Here is a 21741-nt window from a genome sequence, read left to right as displayed (position 1 = left end):
TATATGTTGGTAGGTGGGGTCTTGAAAAATGCCTCTTATCTTTCTCACACAGATAATTTTGAAATAATATGTAGTTCTTAGCTTTCATTATACTATCCCAGTATATTATAAAATTTAACTTTATATCCCATTACCAAACAGTCATTAAATCTTACAAGTAGTGATAGTATGCAATTATCGACCTATTTTCAGGTGGATACGGTGAGTTATCAACCCGAGTAAGTGATATATCTCGAGGCCTTCCGGCCTCGGGATATATCATTTTCGAGGGTTGATAACTCACCGTATCCACCTGAAAATAGGTCGATAACTGTTTTATTATATGACATGTACATGCTATTAACCCGGCTCATCAAAAAGACTTAACTACAATAAACAGGATGGTATTTGCAAACATTCTTTTTACAAAAGTAGTTTATCTATTACATGAACATGTAGTATATGGTAAATATACAAATGGTTCTTGCTAATGTTTTAGACTAGTAGAACCGGAATATTTTATCGCTGCATCAACTGGCATTCTTGAACATTTTCCATCAATTGAAGTTTGCTGTTGATCACCATTGATCGCAGTAAACTTGCTGCCTTCAGCAATATATGTTGCTGATTATAAATGACATCACAATAGATTAATTCGACGTCATTGAATGAGGGAAACTCCCGTTAAACTATATTTTGGTAAGACTTGACGTCAAAAGTGATTATGACGTCACATCTAAAGGGAGTTTTCCTCGATCTATTTTTGACACAGGTTACTGGCCTCGCGAGGGGTATCTGAACTGAGTCGAGTAACCTCGCGTGCTTTCGGTTTCGGGGCTGATATCGCAGTTGATGAATACTTCTGAGAAAGGTATCAGCCAATCAAAATACAGCAAAAACACCTGTCATATAATAAAACTATATATCCCATTACCAAACAGTCATTAAATCTATTGTCATTAGATATATATCCCATAACGTCTAACCACATATAGCCCTAAGCATACATTATTTATACCGGTCATTGAGACATCATTTCTGCCTGACACTTTTTCTGGTGCTCTTTTATTCCTGCATATTTAGAATTGTCAATTGAGTCTATTAGTCAGGGAAGCTAAAAATAATACTCTAAAATTCTGAAGCATTCATAGATACCTAACATGTAATTAATCAATCCATTTAACTTCTGTTATAATTGGCTTGCTTCCTAATGATGCATGTACAACATTTAGTATCTCAACATGATTACCTCTACACAACTACATATACCAAATTTTTTGTATCCATAGTTCATATTAACTTGTTTTAGGATTATAATTATTAGAAATCTATCCTGGGTAACACATTAGAATTGATTATTCTAGTTTTGTTTTGTTTCTTATTGTTTTGTTCAGAACTGTTTGATTATGTTATGTTTTGTATGTTCTCTTAGAGTTTATAGCTAGCATTTTCTATTTATAGATATTTTCAATTAATTAGCTTTAAATACAGCAACTAAAAGTTGTAATCTGGAATGTATAAATGTCTTACCAGTTAATTGGTTTCCTTCAAACCTTACATCAAACTCACTTAACTGAGACAAGTTTTACAGCAGGCCCACTTCACATAAGTCATTAACCCTATATACACATTTGAATTCTTCTTATTCAAATGATGGAACAGTACATTATGGATTTCCAGGGGTGCATGAGTTAATATGATGAACACTGTAATGGAAGAAGAAAACAAGACAAAAGTTATTTAAGAATTGTGTTATTGTAGGCTAAATGATTGATATTAAAAAACCCAATCAGTTTATACTATATGTAATCAATCAATTGCTCATACCTAACTATTGCCCAATATATTAAAATCACAAATTACTTTTTGAACAGAGACATGCAAAAAGAACAGTACAAGATGAACCATGATATTCAGAATGTACAAGAGGTCAGACTGTTCTGAAATGAATCTTTATTTTCTTGTAAATACCTCAATTCATTCCCCCCTGAAGAATGTTTGGACTCATCTTATTCAGTGGCTGGCCCAGTCCATTATGATATTTCAGGGATAAATAAGTAAGTCCATTTTACTGTTACAGAAGCTTTGGGGGTGATGATGATGAAGATAGAAAGCAGCTCCAGTCTTCGGCGTACACCCCACTCTCACTCAACAGCGACATTTCCTACTTTGGCGTCGGAGGAAAACAGGCCATCTTCTTTATAGGAAACTCAACACGGGTAAACAAATCACCATATTTGACCCAATAAGTGGAGTTTGAAAAATTGAAAAAAAGAAAAGGTGCTTAATAGGACAAAATTATTGTAAACCTATACAGTTTTGTGTAGTGAGTCAAAAGTCCAGGGCATTTTGCACAATTATTTGAGTTTGTAATTATCTTGCAGGCAGTTTAACATAAATGTTTATCTTTTTCATATATTTTTCAGATGATAACTAAACCGATGGACTCTAAGGATGTGCATGAGCTGACAATATCCAAAGAGGAGTTCCAAATGAAAGAGAAAAACCAAGAGGCTATTTATAGTGGTTACATACGAAACAGACAAGTATGACAGATTGAATTTCCAATGAATTGTGAAGTAGACTTTATTAATTCATAAATTAACTGTCTTTTATCTGCTGTCCCTTTTTGAAATAAATCTGGTAATCACAACATCTTGAGAAGTATTTGGTGCACATATCTGAAATTACATCCGTGTCTTATGCATTTTGGGACCAATTGGTCAACAAGATGGCTGCCAGGCAGCTACTTGGTTTTGTCTGTGTAAATCACACCTGTGACCTGTCCTCAAAGTCATTTGGAATTTCTCTTGAACCCATCCCGTAAGACATACATACCACCTGTAAGTTAAATATGTAAAGATAATAGTATTTCATATGAAAAAGAACACTTTTCAATGTTGAATACCAGAATGCCTTTAATAAGATATGTTAATTGTTATTTTAGCCTGGAGACTCATCCCACATCCCCGCTGAGGACGAAATCCTCGGAAAAGTCATCGAGGAAGAGAAAAACCGAGACCACTTTACAGTGGTAGAAATACACGGAATAAACTCACAGCACATGGCCTACCTCAAACTACACATGAAACAGTGGACACGACAACTCGCGTAAGTGGAGTGGCATATCAAATTGTAACGAGTTTGATAAATTTCATATCCCATAGTCACAAGTGTAAGATTCTATTTATCACATAACTTTAATTGATAGAAATAAAAGTAAAACTTGTAATTTCTTCTATATATAAAACAGTAGAAATCTGGCTCCGATGTGACGTTTCAGTCTACTGCGACAATATGCAACGTCATATATAGATTATGATGTCAAAACTATATTTGATGTCATAACAGTGTTATTACACATGTGTCTTACGATATTACTCAGTCTTTAAGAACAGCTTTTAAATATCTCAATCGTCACTATATCCAAAGAATACCAGTTGAAAATACATAATCCTGGGAGGAAACATTCCGTTTTGAGCAAATGCTGACATCAGCAGCCATTTTTTACCGGAAATGAAAGATGCGGAGTGCGTTCGATGCGGCGGTCTCGATTTTAATTTTAAAGTTATGGCGCATAAAAAACTTTGGTGCGGGGGGTAAATGTCGATGCGGCGGGGCCTGAGAAACTAAGAATTAATTTTTTTTGGCCTTACTGTAAATATACTTATTTTAGCCCATTCAAATTCTAACACAACAATGATATTGAATAGTTTGGTACAATGAGAAATAAGCGCTCTATAAAGGCTTTATATAGAGGATCTTACATGAGTGGCTATGGCCTTTATCAAATTTAACAATTATTTAAATTATTTAATGAAAAATAATAAAATTTATGTTACATAGCCACAAGTCTAAGATTCTATTTATCACATAACTACTATTTATGTAAATATGGGAGGTGACTATAACTCCCTATCAACACACCTTAACCCCTATGAAAACACCCCACCCTGGGACCCAGAGTTGGTGTTCGGGGAAGACCCCAGTTAACATAGAATCATCTGTACCCAAAGAGTGGGGTGGATGATAAGTCATGTTCTGATATTGTTTTGGATCATGACATATTTATCATTACTTATCCATGGGCCAAGGGGAAAATACAGGAACAAAGATGTCAGTACAGGACGAACACCCAGTCCCTTCAAAATATATAGATATTGAGGTGGCTACGCGGGTCCAGACCTTAAAAAACAGAACAATTAAAAAAATGATATTTTATAATATTGCAATCGATATTTTAAAGCGGTATTTTTGTCAGAACAGCTTGGACTTTTTAAAAACAGTAAGAAAATTCCGATTGGACTTTTTATTCCAGACTCATTGTAAAAGAAAATTCCGATTGCTCATTCTTCACATTTGGTATAACGAGGTGTCTCAAAGACTTAATTCTTTAGCTAATTATATAATTGTGAAAGGCCTAAAGTATGCCTACCCGAGAAATGTTTGCTTGATACAGTTAACATATAATCATCTGTATCTAATGAGTGGGGTTGATGATAACATCATGTTCTGATATTGTTTTACAGGCATATTTATCATTATTACATCCATGGCCCAAGGGGAAATACAGGAACAGAAGATGTCAGTACAGGACGAACACCCAGTCCCTTCAAAAATATAGATATTGAGGTATTGTCCAGACCTTAAAAAGATAGAATAATAAAGAAAATTCCGATTGGACTTTTTATTAGAACAATAAAGAAAATTCTGTTTGGACTTTTTATTAGAACAATAAAGAAAATTCCGATTGGACTTTTTATAAGAACAATAAAGAAAATTTCCAGTTAGACAATTAGAACAATAAATTTCCTATTCCAGGAATTTGTATTAGAACAATAAAAAAATTCCGATTGGACAAACAATAAAAGAAAATTTTGGACTCTGTATTTATAGAAGTGGTCAATGGTTTGTTTGTTAACACAGGAAAATTGAACTGTTAGATTCTACATTGTCAGTGCTTGTATTAATTTTTGTGGCAAATAATTTTCTTGATTTTCAATGGTCTTCGAAATTTAATCACGCACGAAAATATGTTGATTTACAAAGCATATTATTGTGACATCCTGAACAGCTCTTAATTTCTAATTCCAGGTAAAATTGTTTACTAAAGGTCATCCCCAGCCTCGGGTCGTGAATCTACGCGACGTCGACGATGACATGCAGACACAGTTCCTGCGTACAGCAGCCAATACTTTTGAGTTCAAGGCCAGCATTGAGGGGTCAGGGGTCGTAGAGGGCGTGTTGAGGTATCACCCCTTCCTGTATGACAGAGAGACCTACCCTTCCGACGCCAATGATCCCAGAAGTAAGTCCTAGTTTTCAGGGAAGTAATAGTAAAAATATTCATGGTTGAATGATTTAGTTGGAAAAGTTTAATAACTTTTATTGTATGAGTCTAACGTCTCCTGAAATTAGACCTGTATTTCTAAAGGAAATATTGAAAATTTCGTCATTATTGACCAACCCAACTCTCTGTTTCAAGGGGAATAGAAACATGTTTGGGAAAAAAACAAAAGTGAAGATTTTAATTATTTCAATGTTTCAAATGCTATATAAAAAAAATTGTTAGATGTTTAATTAACAAAAAAAACCAGTTGCTATTATTTGCTCAACACACAAGTCTCTGTCTTTAGGGGAATAGAAATTTTTTTAATAAATTTCCATTGAAATCAACCTAATGATACCTTGGGTAGTTCAAGATCTATAATGTGTTTGTGGTATTCAAGCATCAGACATCCCCAGATGTTGTTTTCACGCGGGGAATGAAATCACCTTCTATTAAGTGGTATTCAAGCATTAGACATCCCCAGATGTAGTTTTCACACGGGGAATGAAATCACCTTCCATTAAGTGGTATTCAAGCATTTGACATCCCCAGATGTAGTTTTCACGCGGGGAATGAAATCACCTTCTATTAAGTGGTATTCAAGCATTTGACATCCCCCAGATGTTGTTTTCACGCGGGGAATGAAATCACCTTCTACTAAGTGGTATTCAAGCATTAGACACATCCCCAGATGTAGTTTTCACGGCGGGAATGGAATCACCTTCTATTACAATTTTTTGAGCTGCATTGAAATAGCAGTGATAATGCTGCATCAACATACAGTGAAATAACTTTTGTAATGATTTGTGTTGTATATGTTGAACCTGAAGTGTTTGATGAACATGATTATGCCATCAATGATTTGTGTTGTATAGTTGAACCTGAAGTGTTTGATGAACATGAACCATCATGATTTGTTTTGTACAGTTAAACCTGAAGTGTTGATAACATGATTATGCCATCAATGATTTGTTGTAAGTTAACTGAAGTGTTTGATGAACATGATTATGCCATCAATGATTTGTGTTGTATAGTTGAATCTGAAGTGTTTGATGAACATGATTATGCCATCAATGATTTGTGTTGTATAGTTGAACCTGAAGTGTTTGATGAACATGATTATGCCATCAATGATTTGTGTTGTATAGTTGAATCTGAAGTGTTTGATGAACATGATTATGCCATCAATGATTTGTGTTGTACAGTTGAACCTGAAGTGTTTGATGAACATGATTATGCCATCAATGATCGTCCAGCCAGAGGGAGACGTCCAGTGTTTGAGTGTTACTGGAACGGCCGACTTATCCCATACACATTTGTAGAGAAGTAAGGATCACGCTTTTATATATTGTAATATTACACAGTAAATGTTCATAGATATATTATTGTGCATTTGTATAGAATAATGATAGACTCAAATTTGATTTTTAAAGATTTAAGACGTGTCCTTGAATTCCTTGATTGGTCTTTATAGACAGGTTTGACTAATTATATCAGAAAGTATAACAGATAAGGACATGTTTTGAAATTAACAGAAAATTATTTTTTGTTTGAAATCTCTAAGAGAAATAATTAAATTTAATGTTACCACTCATTTCTATTGGTTAGAAGTTTGAGGTTATTTTTGCAAAGACAGAAAGATTTGTACGTCGAGTATTATGATGTCATGCTTAAAGAATGTTTACGCGGTATATTTTAAAAGTGGCACAGTCACAAAAAAAATGGAGGGACATTCTTCATAGATGCGAAGCCAAAATATATTGGAAATAATGCTTAAACATAATCTGAAATATGCCTCATTTTTCATCCCAAGAGTGGTAACATTTTAATCTCTGACAAAATGCAGAAATATTTATCCTTTATAAATGTGATACATTATCATTAACAATGATGGCAGTATTTAAGATGTGTGTTAAATTTTCAGTTTTGATTGGTGTGCTGAGCCTAAGAAGAGTAGAACTATACCACTGGAGTGCTACAACAGGTACTGGGATTATGTCTGCTGTTAAACCAAGGATGAGAAAAATAATATGCAGTTGAGAAATACTTATAAAAATAATATCGAATGTCCCTTTAATTCTATAGTGTGCCATGATTTCCTTGAAAATGGACAATCTCAAAAGTTTTGATTATGTTTATTATGACTTTTTAACACAATTGAATGTTTTGAACTTTAACCTTAATGTCATTGTCAAACATACCATATGACTTTCAATATACTTTCCAGAATTTCTGGTGTGTTGTTTACAAATGACCATTTCCAAGTGAGTACCAATAAGCTGACCTTCATCGACCTTGAGATGAGGTTAAGGGAAAAGAACACGGTGTATTCACATCTCGTTAACGGGCAGGTAAGTATGGCAATGTAGCTTAAAATACATCTGGTTGATTCTCATTTACTCCAAACAATTCCTGTTTAATAATCTCTGAAATTGAAATTTAATGATTTGTAATCGTAAATATCTTGATTTCTTTGTATTTCGTTGATTTCTTTGTTTTCAATTTTTTTAATTTTAACGATTTGTAATCTAAAAAAACATCTTGATTTCTCTGTTTTTTCTCGAATTTTAATGATTTGTAATCGTAAACATAATGATTTCTCTTTTTTTCAAATTTTAATGATTTGTAATCTTAAACATTTTGCTTTCTCTGCGTTTCGAATTATAACAAATTGTAATCGTAGAAGTCTTGATTTTTTTGGGTTTTTTTTCAGGAGAGGAGGACTGCTATAGACCGTGAGTTTGTGTCGTGGTTGAAGGAATGTCACGAACAATGTGATAAACAGATCCGATTCTCACACTTTAAGGGTGTGGTAACGCGCCACGATCTACCCAAACATAAACAATACCCCTGGTCTGTGTACGAACAGGTCGACTGGGATGGCAAGGCCTACAAAAAGGGACAACTGGTAAGTAGGACAGGGTTAAAAGGTGAAGGTCAAAGGTGAAAATTACAAAAGGTTTTGAACAACTGAACCAATTATATAATAAAAACCAAACTAGTTCAAAGTCCCAAGAGTTACATTTCCTGAATGGTATCATTTAGATTGAGGATGAACAGCAAGAGTTTCATATTTGTCATTAAAATGTACGTTTTGTTGAAAGCAAAATCAGATTTTTTTGTTCACATGGCAATTTTACAGTGGTTTTGCCCATTATAACCTGTAGCGTGTATCATTTTCTGTAATTGTTTATTTTCAAGCATTTATATATACATGTAGTAAAAAGGTGTATCATTGTCTGAAACAACAAGACATGATGTTAGGATTCAAGGACGTCTTGACAAAATGGCGGCCTCCACTAGATTTTTGCAACACATTTTGATCATGAGATTCTTCAGTGTAGGTTGTTATGTAATCGTATTTTAAATCTTGTGTAAATTAATATGAGATTTTATAAAATTTGTCTCCGAAGTTTTGATTTTGCTCCCCAAGGCTCTAAAGTTTGTGCAAAAAGTATCTCTCACACAGCTCCTGCCATCCTGAGATCCCATTTGAGATACACTATCAGGAGTTTACCAGATTTGACATCATTCTAGGTGAAGATAGATACAATATTAGGAGTTGACCCAATTTGACATCATTCTAGGTGAGGATACAGCGAACAGTTCCGATGCTGCTTGGTAGCATTAAACGTTTCCTACTCTACGGAGAGAACGACAACGATGTGTACGCGACAGGTGGGGACATAGAAGTCAGTCAGGAACCCAAGTCCCTGTACAACGAGGAGAAAATCGTGCCCCTCTGCAAGCTTGACCGTACCTGCTCTTCACAGGCGGTCCGCAAACACATTGACGAGGAGGAGGCCAAGTAAGGAAGAACTACTTTTACCATGCTATATGGCAAATTCTTATGAAGTGAAGAAATGTTTTGATGATTTTTGGAAAGCATGGAATTGATTGAAACACATTTCCTCAAATTATTTGTGATAGGGTTTATAGATTCCGAATAGTCCCATAGTTTGAGGATGATGTCTAAAATTTGGTCGTGAGAATTCCATAGAATAAATTACTTTGAAAATTTTGAGAGATTTGAAACTTGATTTTGTAATTCTAGAAAATTCCATTCCTTGCAAACGTCACAGACATTAATGCTCTCAGTCAAACTGCTTGATATTGTAGACCAGGCCCCAAGATATTGAATAGTCTAAAACGGTCTTAAGGTTAGACTTATCCAATCAAAGATGACGTTACGAAAATTGACATCATTTTTAATTGGCTAGGCACAAAGGTAAGTCTAAGACTGTTTCCTGATTCTTGAGCCAGTATACTACAGTAATACCAAACACTCAACTCAATGTAGGCAAATATGTAAAGATATCTGACACGATACTCCATATTCATGGTAATTCATATTTGGTAGAAATCTTTACTGATGGTTGTTTCAGATTGCCGTCCACTTTGATTGTGAACTGGCCTGAAGGGTATGAGGTGAAACAGAACGAGAAAAGGCCAGCAGGGAAGACAGTGGGTAAGTTGGTGGTGAATTAAAGGATAAACGGACTGGTCTGTACTGTTGTGTGGAGCACGAAACCACAAACCCTGGATCTTTGTCCTAGATGATATTACTCAACCACACATCAGATTCATATCTGGCCCCGATTTCTCGAAACAAAAGTGCAGACTAAAGTCAGAACTGAAGTTTTTCTTCTTATGTAACTAATATGAATACTTTAGACTTAAAGATGCTCCACCGCTGACAAATGGAATTTTTTCTCTATCAAAAACAGGAGCAGACGATTTAGTATTTTTCTTCAGTTACAAAAGTTACTTACTTTACACCATTACCACTATTGAAAAATTTGAGCTTCTAATTTAGATTCAAGTTAAAAATATGAAAAATAATAAATTGCATCCCGAAAAAAGTCCGTGGCACTATATCCTATATGGAATGAAGTACTGATTGCGCATGCACCAAAGGCGAAATAAATTATTTTATATTATTTTTTGTTTTAATTAGGCATATATATACACGATTAAACACCAATTATTGTTCAAATGAAGAATATTATTTATGCTCTGTCGGCGGTGGAGCATCTTTAACAGATTAGTCTGTACTGTTTCGGTTTGCTTATTTGCTCTGAATGAAATACACCCGGCCTTATTTCTGCCTAGGTAAAAATGTTCAGTATTGATACTTATTTCAATGTCTGTTGTAATACTGATGGCCTCACCGAAAGTTATGACGTTTATAACCAATATATGACATCATATGATTGTCTCGGTAGATGGAAACGATAGATTTGAGATGGAGGATTACTGCTTTATATATAGAAACATGATTATTAAAGTTATGTAAATGAATTATAAAATAAATTTCATATTGCATAGCCACTCATGGAAGATTCTATGTGTATAGATTTATTGAGACAAAACATTTTCAATTTCAAATAATTTCTTTGTCAAACACAAAGGGATGAGACTTCAGTCATTGTCTATATAAATATTTTCCCTATTCCGCCATCTGCTTTTGATAATGATTCAAAGAATTTGTCACTTTGATTCATGCTTTTCTTCTGTGCAGTTTTCATGAATTATTGTAACATTATAGAAATGTGAAACCATCTTTGCTCTTCATAGAGAGAAGAAACTTTATCTAAGAACGCAGACTCCATATGTAATGTTATCTTCATATTTCTTAAAAATGTTTAAATTATACACAGCTTTAACAATAGATGTATTGTACAGGTGATATCAAAGTTCAGATAGCGAACAAAAAGGGAGAGTTGATCAGCAAGCTTCCAGGAACAGCCGTCGTCTCTAAGAAACTGTTGGTGGAGCTCAAGGTCGTGTGGCATTGTAAGTAGAGTGTATATATTGTAGAGTCTGTTGTCTAGGAGATGGTTCACATTTAAACTACACAGTCAAGAAACTCTTAGATCTCTAAGACAGGCATATCATTGGAATTTAAAATGAAGATATGACATCAATTAAAACGCAGGACTGGACATAATGTATGGAATTATGAAAAAAATATATGCCAACAAAATAAAATTGAAAATGTGAAAAAATATACATTTAGAAAAAAATGTTGAAAATGTTTGAAAGTGGATTGATTGTATTTTCTAATTATTTATCTTTTCCTTCCTGTAAACAGCCAGCAGTGGTGACGAAGTAATGGTGTCTCATATTAGTCAGCACGGAAAAACTTGGCCTTACTGGTTCAGGAAAATGGGTAAGTGGTTTCATAAATGCAAAATAGTCAATTTCTATTTTACAGACTTATTGGTTTTAGAAAAGTTGGTTTTGGTTTATTGGTTTAGAAAGTTGGTTTCATGTAAGACTTGATAATTCAGCAAGATGAGTAGGTGGTTCTTTAACGAAATATAGATTTCTTGGTGAAGCAAAGTTCTTGGAGAAAAATGTATTATAGATCAAAATTGGCTAAGATTTGAACAAATTATGAGTGGTTTTCTTTCTAATTTTCAAGAACTGAAAAACATGAAGACTGAACCATCTAATAAAATTGATTTGGTTTGAAAATAAATTTTGCTATTTTTTCTTTTGTAGAAAATATAAAGAACCTTGGACCCCACACTCTATCTTTACAAGTGGTGCTAAATGAGAGTGGGGCTACTACATACGCTGGCAAACAACTACCATCTCACAAAATCAAGTTCCAAGTCACAGGTGAGGTCACACAAATGTTTGTAAAATATCATCAAAGTCACACAAATGTTTGTAAGATATCATCAAAGTCACACAAATATTTGTAAAATATCATCAAGGTCACACAATGTTTGAGATATATGAACCAAATGGTTGAACACATCTGTTAAGTGTCAAAGAATTTGAGCAAAATGGTTCAATATTTTTACCAGCACTCACAAATGTTTGAATATCAATCAATAGGTTGAACAAATGTTTGAAAATCTGCTTTAATACAGAATAGTTTACTAGAAATTGTCAAGGTAAAAATGATGGAATAAAAATTAAACAAATATCTTAAGAACTGTAAATTCAAAGCATTTTATTGTAGGACACTTTATGATAAAAAATATTGCAGTTCTGAGTATTGATTTACAAAAACAGCATTATTTACTTGAGATGTGGTCTGAGGTCTTATGTAATATGATAATGTAAAACAATACTTTAAATGCAAAAGTATGGTTACTGTAAAGAAATTAAGTTAATAATGGTATATGAAGATTTCTGTTATAGTTGAATGAGTTGTAATGCTCTGATCTATTTATAGAGGCAGAGCCTGAGAAGTTTACTGTAGGAATGTTAGACGGACCGTTCAGAGTCGGAATTCCGTTCCAGATTCCTCTCGAGTTCCAGGACGAATTCAACAACCATACCAAAGCTTCTGTTAAGTTTAATCCAGAACTAGAGGCAAGGTACGATAGCTAGACTTGGTGGATGTTTTGTAAATTTGAGAACTCTAGTCAGGACATTTTCTTCCTGATTTGATAATACGAGGGGTTTTGAGGATTGAAAATGATGTACATAAATAACAATGTACTGTTGAGTAGTCCCACCTTTTGGTAATTGTCATGTCGTGAAAAATCACTTCTAAATATAAAGTTTCAATCACCAGAATGTGGGACTATGCGACAGTAAATCATACTTTATACTTTACTCACATCAGAACTTGTGCATTTGGCTCTCGACCTCTTGTTTCTTCTGAGAACTCTTGTCCAGTAGCAAACATCTGAGTGCCATAACATTATAGCCCTGTTCATTTTGAACAAAATCATTTGATTGTGAATTTGCACATTGACAAAAAATTGGCATATGAATAACATTAAATAATGCATTTAGCACAATCATATTAAGTGCAAAACATACATTAAGAAAAGTAGTAAATTAGGATTACTCCTTAAAGTATTACAGTTATTGAAATATATTACAGGTCCGCTTATCTATCTGTAGTGTTTTATCACGTTAAGTTTCCACATATAAGATATATAGAGATACCATGATCTGAAATCTAATGTCTTTTTATATCTCTGCTGTCATGACCAGAGTTAATGAAATCACAAAAATAAGCTGCTGCAAAAATAAGTTAAGTGTACTGTAGTTTGTAAACTTTTCCAATGAACAAATTAGTAATTTTAATGTCTTTGTACAATATTTACAGTGGACTAGAACTGAGCTATGAGTCTATACAGTTGAAAGGTTTTAACCTTATAATCAAAGGAATCGTGGCCATAGGATTAGTGGGTGGAAGTGCTGGCAAGGTAGGATATATCACATAGCACCAAATCTGTAATACACACACTAAGCAAGTCCATATCACATAGCACCAAATCTGTAATACACACACTAACTAAGTCCATATCACATAGCACCAAATCTGTAATACACAAACCCAAATCTGTAATACACAAACTATCACACACAAATATCACATAGCACCAAATCTGTAATACACACACTAACTAAGTCCATATCACATAGCACCAAATCTGTAATACACACACTAACTAAGTCCATATCACATAGCACCAAATCTGTAATACACACACTAACTAAGTCCATATCACATAGCATATACACACTAACTAAGTCCATATCACATATCAAATCTGTAATACACACACTAACTAAGTCCATATCACATAGCACTAAATCTGTAATAAGCACACTAACTAAGTCCATATCACATAGCACCAAATCTGTAATAAGCGCACTAACTAAGTCCATATCACATAGCACCAAATCTGTAATACACACACTAACTAAGTCCATATCACATAGCACCAAATCTGTAATACACACACTAACTAAGTCCATATCACATAGCACCAAATCTGTAATACACACACTAACTAAGTCCATATCACATAGCACCAAATCTGTAATACACACACTAACTAAGTCCATATCACATAGCACCAAATCTGTAATAAGCGCACTAACTAAGTCCATATCACATAGCACCAAATCTGTAATAACACACTAACTAAGTCCATATCACATAGCACCAATCTGTAATACACACACTAACTAAGTCCATATCACATAGCACCAAATCTGTAATATACACACTAACTAAGTCCATATCACATAGCACCAAATCTGTAATACACACACTAACTAAGTCTATATCACATAGCACCAAATCTGTAATATACACACTAACTAAGTCCATATCACATAGCATTAAATCTGTAATATACACACTAACTAAGTCCATATCACATAGCACCAAATCTGTAATATACACACTAACTAAGTCCATATCACATAGCACAAATCTGTAATAACACACTAACTAAGTCCATATCACATAGCACCAAATCTGTAATACACACTAACTAAGTCCATATCACATAGCACCAAATCTGTAATACACACACTACACTAAGTCCATATCACATAGCACCAAATCTGTAATACACACACTAACTAAGTCCATATCACATAGCACCAAATCTGTAATACACACACTAACTAAGTCCATATCACATAGCACCAAATCTGTAATACACACACTAACTAAGTCCATATCACATAGCACCAAATCTGTAATACACACACTAACTAAGTCCATATCACATAGCACCAAATCTGTAATACACACACTAACTAAGTCCATATCACATAGCACCAAATCTGTAATACACACACTAACTAAGTCCATATCACATAGCACCAAATCTGTAATACACACACTAACTAAGTCCATATCACATAGCACCAAATCTGTAATACACACACTAACTAAGTCCATATCACACATAGCACCAAATCTGTAATACACACACTAACTAAGTCCATATCACATAGCACCTAAATCTGTAATATACACACTAACTAAGTCCATATCACATAGCACCAAATCTGTAATATACACACTAACTAAGTTCCATATCACAAAGCACCAAATCTGTAATATACACACTATCTAAATCTATATCACACAGCACCAAATCTGTAATACACACACTAACTAAGTCCATATCACATAGCACCAAATCTGTAATATACACACTAAACTAAGTCCATATCACATAGCACCAAATCTGTAATACACACACTAACTAAGTCCATATCACATAGCACCAAATCTGTAATACACACACTAACTAAGTCCATATCACATAGCAAACCAAATCTGTAATACACACTCTAACTAAGTCCATATCACATAGCACCAAATCTGTAATACACACTCAAACTAAGTCCATATCACATAGCACCAAATCTGTAATATACACACACTAACTAAGTCCATACACCACCAATCTCCACTTAAGTCCATATCACATATCACCCAAATCTGTAATACACACACTAACACACACATACCCAAATCTGTAATACACACACTAACATACACCTTCCACTAACCATATCACATATCACTAAATCTGTTGACACACTAACACACACACACTTAGTCCATATCATATAGAGATGTGTATCTCTAAATCTTTGATACACACACTAACATACACCTTTCCAGCTAAACATTCACAGCAATTAAAGACTCTAAAAGAATTTAACAAATTATGATTAAGCATCCTTGCCAACATATCTGTCATGGAAATCTGTTACCTGATCATTGTTCAAAGACATTGATCTCCTGATTTTTAAAGACCATTTTATGTTTAAAATTTTAAGTGTCTTTTTGTGTGCGATGGATTTAACTCCAAATTCATATGTTCAATAATTGATTACAGATAGTTTACCAGAAGTTGGAATGAACAAAATTGTTAGATGAAAATCAATGCAAATCACTACTCCAACTGATCAATTGTAATTGATATGATATTCTACTATAAAGAAACTTAACATTGTTGTATTGTTTTCAGAATTTTTCCATGACTATCAAAGTACCTGGACTGGAACATGACAGTCAGACACTGAAGATCCGACTTTTACCAGGTAAAACCATACACAAATACTGAAGGTCTAACCTTGTATTATATACTTCATCATATCCTCACAGTAAAGTAAGCCTCTGTAGCTTAGATAGGTACTGATAAATAAAAAAACCATTTGGCTATAATAAAAATAGTTCCATTAAAATGTCTACATTTGACTAAAATAAAAGTAGTTTCATTTAAATGTCTACATTTGACTATAATAAAAGTAGTTTCATTTAGATGTCTACATTTGGATATAATAAAAATAGTTTCATTTAGATGTCTACATTTGACTATAATAAAAGTAGTTTCATTTAAATGTCTACATTTGACTATAATAAAAGTAGTTTCATTTAGATGTCTACGTTATAGTTTCATTAATGTCTAAATGTTACATTTGACTATCAAAAGTAGTTTCATTTAGATGTCTACATTTGGCTATAATAAAAATAGTTTCATTTAAATGGGCAAAATTGAATGAAGTCAGTCATGTTTCTGGCAGCTGAGAAATGGATAGCTGATTTGGTCTGTGCTGATGTAGTTATGTTGTTTAAGTAGACATTTTACTGGAGTCTAATGTCATATGGCAGACCTGTATGTTTTCCAGTGATATAACAAACAAATTGATGCAGACAAGATAAAATCAACAAAGAAGAAAGATGTTTATGACCTATAGCCATGAATGTCAGTTTCAATCTGAAATGATTCAAATTAATATTGGTCTCTGTAATTTTTCACAAGGACGTTCATGGAATCAATATTATTTTCAACACTAATGAATGAGTTTGACTTGTAAAGTATTCAGATGACCATGATGGTTAAGGAGACTATTTTAGTGGAATTCTCCCTGTTTAATTGTGTCTGCCTGACTAACACTTTCTCTGTTTCCCAGGCCCACCCCACAGCCTGTATGTAGTGAAATACTTCCTCTTTATGTTACAAACACTTTCTCTGTTTTCCAGGCCCGCCTCATAGCCTTTATGTAGACAGTGAGGAAGGCCATGAGATAGAGAACGGTAACCCTGTATCCTATAACGTGGAGGTGAGGGACCAGGCCGGTAACCCGACTAGCGACGCCAAACTTGTGGTCATGTGTAAGGTAAGGATGACTTCATTCCCCAAAATGCCCAAACCACCCCTACTCCAACCTGTTCTCATCATTCAGGGAAAATGGCCGGTTAACTGTCAGAAAATTCTATTGGTGGTATCATATTTAAGCACAATTTTTCTATAAGATAATCACCAATATATGTGTACTGATGTAGTTTTGTATTGAAAGGGGAGATAATCCACCAAAGTATGTACTGATATAGTATTATACTGAAAGGGGAGATCATCCATTCTCTGTACTCCCAGTGTGACAGGCTCATTTCTCTCTCTCTCTTTACTCTCAACTCTTATGATAAGTCACTAAAATTATATTCAAAGAAGAGATAATTCTTACTCTGATTGCAGTTAAACATTTCGAATTCCACAAAATATACATATTGAAAAGGGAAATAATCTATACAACGAAGGGAGATAATCCATACTTTCTATTTACAGTTCACTGGTGTAGCGGGGTTACCTGTCTATACACTTGACTGTTCTGGGCGTGGTACAGGAACAATTACCGGTGATCCCATCAACTTAAAACAGTTCAAACACAACCAGAAAATCACTGCCCTCATCTTCCTCCAGGTAAGTTTAGATATATGTCTAGACTGGTTCCCTTCCCTTAGTTCTCTACTCTCCGCCAGGCTGCGCTCTGCTCACTAGGGACCGGTAGCGGGTAACTATGATGATTTTTTTGATTGGTCAATCTACATATCCGGTTCGCTGGCATCACCTTTTTTAGGCGTGGGAAACCCCTTTACGCACGAAGCGACGGATCTTAACGTAAAGAATAAATAATTTATTTGAACGATATATAAACAAAAGTAAATAAGATCTTAAGTTTTGAAATCGTTTCATGCTAACAGAGTTTAGAGTGTTCGTAGGAACGACGTTAATGACGTTATTTTCTCTTAACGGAAGTAGCCGTCTCCATGATGACATATCATGCGCAGAAATGATGCGCACTACTCTGGAGTTGGAATTCCCACTCAAGATGGCTACTCGCTACCGGTCCTCAGTGAAGCGTACGCAAGGGAGGTAACTGAGGCGGGAACCAGTCTAATATATGTCTTGTGTTTAGATAATAGTTTTACCTTGTCCAATCACATTAAAAGTCACTGCCCTCATTTTCCTCCAGGTAAGTCCACATAAGTTGTTACTAGATAATTGTTTTACCTGGACCAAACAGATCAGAAACTTTTAATGACTCACTGCCCGATAGAGATCCAGGTTAGTTTGTATATTGATCTAGATAATCAACTCACCTGTATTAATCAGATTGAAAGGTGCCAGAAACGTGGTGCCTTGTTAGGACTCCAGGTAGGTCCAAATAGTTATCTTGTGTTTAGAAAGTTAGCTCACTTTGATCATAATCTTGTGAATATTCATCACCTACAGGTAAGTCATTGTTATTACCTTGTATGTAGATAAACAGCTCATGACTACAAAACCAGGCATGCTATCCTATTGTTTTGTGTTACTTTAGGTGAAACATATCTTCATCTTCTGCTTCCAAACAATCAAAAAGACCAAAGGACTTTGTATCATCATTTTCAAAAATTGAATTTAAAACAGATGAGCATTCCATAAGTTTGTTTGGGTTACAGAACCACAAACAGGTGAGCACCGTGGAGCGACCCGTCAAGGTGATGCCTAGCAACCGTGTGTCAAGTATCGAGGTACGGATTCAGAATGAAGACGGAAAGTTGACCACGATGAAATCCGGATCATTAACAGGCAAAGCTGGTGATCTTATCAGCAACCTTAGTAAGTATTTACGTCTATAATGATAGTGTATGTCCCTTCTTGTGGTGTAACTGGTGATCTTATCAGCAACCTTAGTAAGTATTTACGTCTATAATGATAGTGTATGTCCCTTCTTGTGGTGTAACTGGTGATCTTATCAGCAACCTTAGTAAGTATTTACGTCTATAATGAAAGTGGATGTCCCTTATGGTTATTGTGGTTGATAAACTGGTGATCTTATCGCAACCTTAGTAAGTATTTACGTCTATAATGATGGTGTATGTCCCATTCTTGTGGTGTAACTGGTGATCTTATCAGCAACCTTAGTAAGTATTTACGTCTATAATGATAGTGTATGTCCCTTCTTGTGGTGTAACTGGTGATCTTATCAGCAACCTTAGTAAGTATTTACGTCTATAATGATAGTGTATGTCCCATCTTGTGGTGTAACTGGTGATCTTATCAGCAACCTTAGTAAGTATTTACGTCTATAATGATAGTGTATGTCCCATCTTGTGGTCTAACTGGTGATCTTATCAGCAACCTTAGGAAGTATTTACCTCTATAATGATAGTGTATGTCCCATCTTGTGGTGTAACTGGTGATCTTATCAGCAACCTTAGTAAGTATTTACGTCTATAATGATAGTGTATGTCCCTTCTTGTGGTGTAACAAGTATTTATGTCTATAATGAAAGTGTATGTCCCTTCTTGTGGTGTAACTGGTGATCTTACCAGCAACCTTAGTAAGTATTTACGTCTATAATGATAGTGTATGTCCCTTCTTGTGGTGTAACTGGTGATCTTATCAGCAACCTTAGTAAGTATTTACGTCTATAATGATAGTGTATGTCCCTTCTTGTGGTGTAAAAGGTGGTTTAGGCTAGGGCTAGATCAATATATTGATATACCGATACGTATCGGTTTTCAAAAGCGTATCGAATATCGATACACAAACATGCTGTATATCGCTGTATCGTTTTAACAACCCAACCTACTTTTTCCATTATAGAAAGAGGAAATTCAAACAAAATTTACTCTAAAATATCATTCAAGTAAAAGCATTTCAATCAAAAGGAAGTGTTTAAAGCATGTGTGTCACCTAAATGGATTAGAAATGTTGTTTCATGACTAAGAGTACGAATTGACAGAAATTAATCAACACAGATGGTAAACCAAATTAAATGTTTGGTATGTTTTTGCCAGGTTATAGAATGTTTTATCAAAATTGTCTTTTAAATATTCAAAACACAATGGTCAACTGAATTTGAAAAAAGATGTACAGTATATCGTCAAAATACGTATCGTGTATTGTTTCAGTGTATTGTATATGTATCGTATCGTTTTAGACCTTCCAATACCCAGCCCTGTTTAGGTAGGTGCCAGTTTAGATTTTAAGTGTATTTAAATGAGCACATTCAAATTTTAGCATTCTGACGGGATATTGATAAATTTGTGTAATCTGAAATTCATGCAATCAATCACATGCATATTCAACATATATCGTGTATACAGAATGAAAGCTCAAAGTTTAGAACTGTACTTGAAGTAGCGCAAATGATGTGAATAAGAAAAAAGATATATAATTAGAGTACTTTCGAAATAAATGCATGCAGTAAATGCATTGGTTATGAGAAAACTGGGAAGAGCAGCAAGTCCATCCATTCTTCTCTCAGTCCATCTGTGTATCATATATGCATTTTGTTCAGGTTCTGTCTCCTAGACCATAAGGCATAATAACTTAATACCTGGTACTTGATATATAGGTCTACCTAGATGAGACCGTGTTTAATGTAGCATTGTTTTCTTTTCAACATCAACAGGTTTCTCATTGTTTGACGAAGCTGGAAGAAAACTAGAAATAGACGACAAGTTGGCTGCCAAAGTAAAAGTAAGTAAATAAATACTATGTGTCTTCTTGTTTGAACTATGCCTGAATGGTATTGCTATTTACTGAGAAACCAAAAGTTTTATAATGTAATTTTCTTGGAATTCTGGGTAGACATGGGAAATGACCTTGACCAGCATTCAAGGTCAACAAGTCAGGGGGTCAGGTCTGAGTTACAGAAACATTCCTTGACTTATTATTTTCCATACAAAAGCAATACAGGTGTTAAGGACAAATGATTCTTTTCTCTTTCCTATGGAGAAATTTAAGTTAAGGAATTCCTTAATGCTAATGATTGTTGATGAAACTGGTAATCTATTAATTTATTTGTAGTAAATATCAGACAAATTTTCTTTGTCTCAGAAACTGATTTGATTCGCGTCACAAACTTTGAATACAAATTTAGCATGATGTCATTTTGTACATTGTTAGAAATGAAGAATTTAAATTTGCAATAATGAAAGCTTTAAATTTGATACTGAATTTGATATTATAGATATGTTTTCCACAATGTTGCCTATATTGAACAGTGATGAATGAAACTTGTTTAGTGTGGCATTAAGGCAGTGACATTTAACATTTAACAACATTTATTTCAATATATTTGACATTCAGGTGAACTGGGTACAGAAAATTCCAATAAATATTGTGAAGGAAGGACGTTTACCTGATATAAAGATCCCCGCGGACATCCAGGACACCAAATACTGTCAGATCACAGTCAGATCACAGTACACAACTCGACCATAGACTTTAGTTTTACTGTCGTGTAAGTATCACAGTACACAACTCGACCATAGACTTTAGTTTTACTGTCGTGTAAGTATCACAGTACACAACTCGACCATAGACTTTAGTTTTACTGTCGTGTAAGTATCACAGTACACAACT

The 21741-nt window shown here is 34.4% G+C and overlaps 1 protein-coding gene across 1 annotated transcript in view; it reads left to right on the top strand.

Annotated features, from left to right (window-relative positions):
- LOC138308485 (structural maintenance of chromosomes flexible hinge domain-containing protein 1-like) overlaps positions 1 to 21741 on the top strand; it is a 70702-nt gene that overhangs the window by 10507 nt on the left and 38454 nt on the right. The window contains 23 exon segments of the mRNA XM_069249482.1: positions 2060 to 2198; positions 2406 to 2525; positions 2927 to 3090; positions 4509 to 4611; positions 5074 to 5287; positions 6514 to 6634; positions 7233 to 7292; positions 7536 to 7659; positions 8022 to 8216; positions 8896 to 9116; positions 9694 to 9776; positions 10994 to 11104; positions 11403 to 11480; positions 11816 to 11935; positions 12501 to 12645; positions 13389 to 13488; positions 16069 to 16141; positions 17085 to 17221; positions 17668 to 17802; positions 18825 to 18984; positions 20786 to 20853; positions 21466 to 21581; positions 21625 to 21669. Of these exon segments, the coding sequence (XP_069105583.1) occupies positions 2060 to 2198; positions 2406 to 2525; positions 2927 to 3090; positions 4509 to 4611; positions 5074 to 5287; positions 6514 to 6634; positions 7233 to 7292; positions 7536 to 7659; positions 8022 to 8216; positions 8896 to 9116; positions 9694 to 9776; positions 10994 to 11104; positions 11403 to 11480; positions 11816 to 11935; positions 12501 to 12645; positions 13389 to 13488; positions 16069 to 16141; positions 17085 to 17221; positions 17668 to 17802; positions 18825 to 18984; positions 20786 to 20853; positions 21466 to 21581; positions 21625 to 21669 (2832 nt within the window).

Source organism: Argopecten irradians, chromosome 15 (assembly GCF_041381155.1).
Source record: "Argopecten irradians isolate NY chromosome 15, Ai_NY, whole genome shotgun sequence".
NCBI lineage: Eukaryota > Metazoa > Mollusca > Bivalvia > Pectinida > Pectinidae > Argopecten > Argopecten irradians.
The sequence above is the reverse complement of the archived record's forward strand: the minus strand, read 5'-3'. Positions and strand labels throughout refer to the sequence as shown.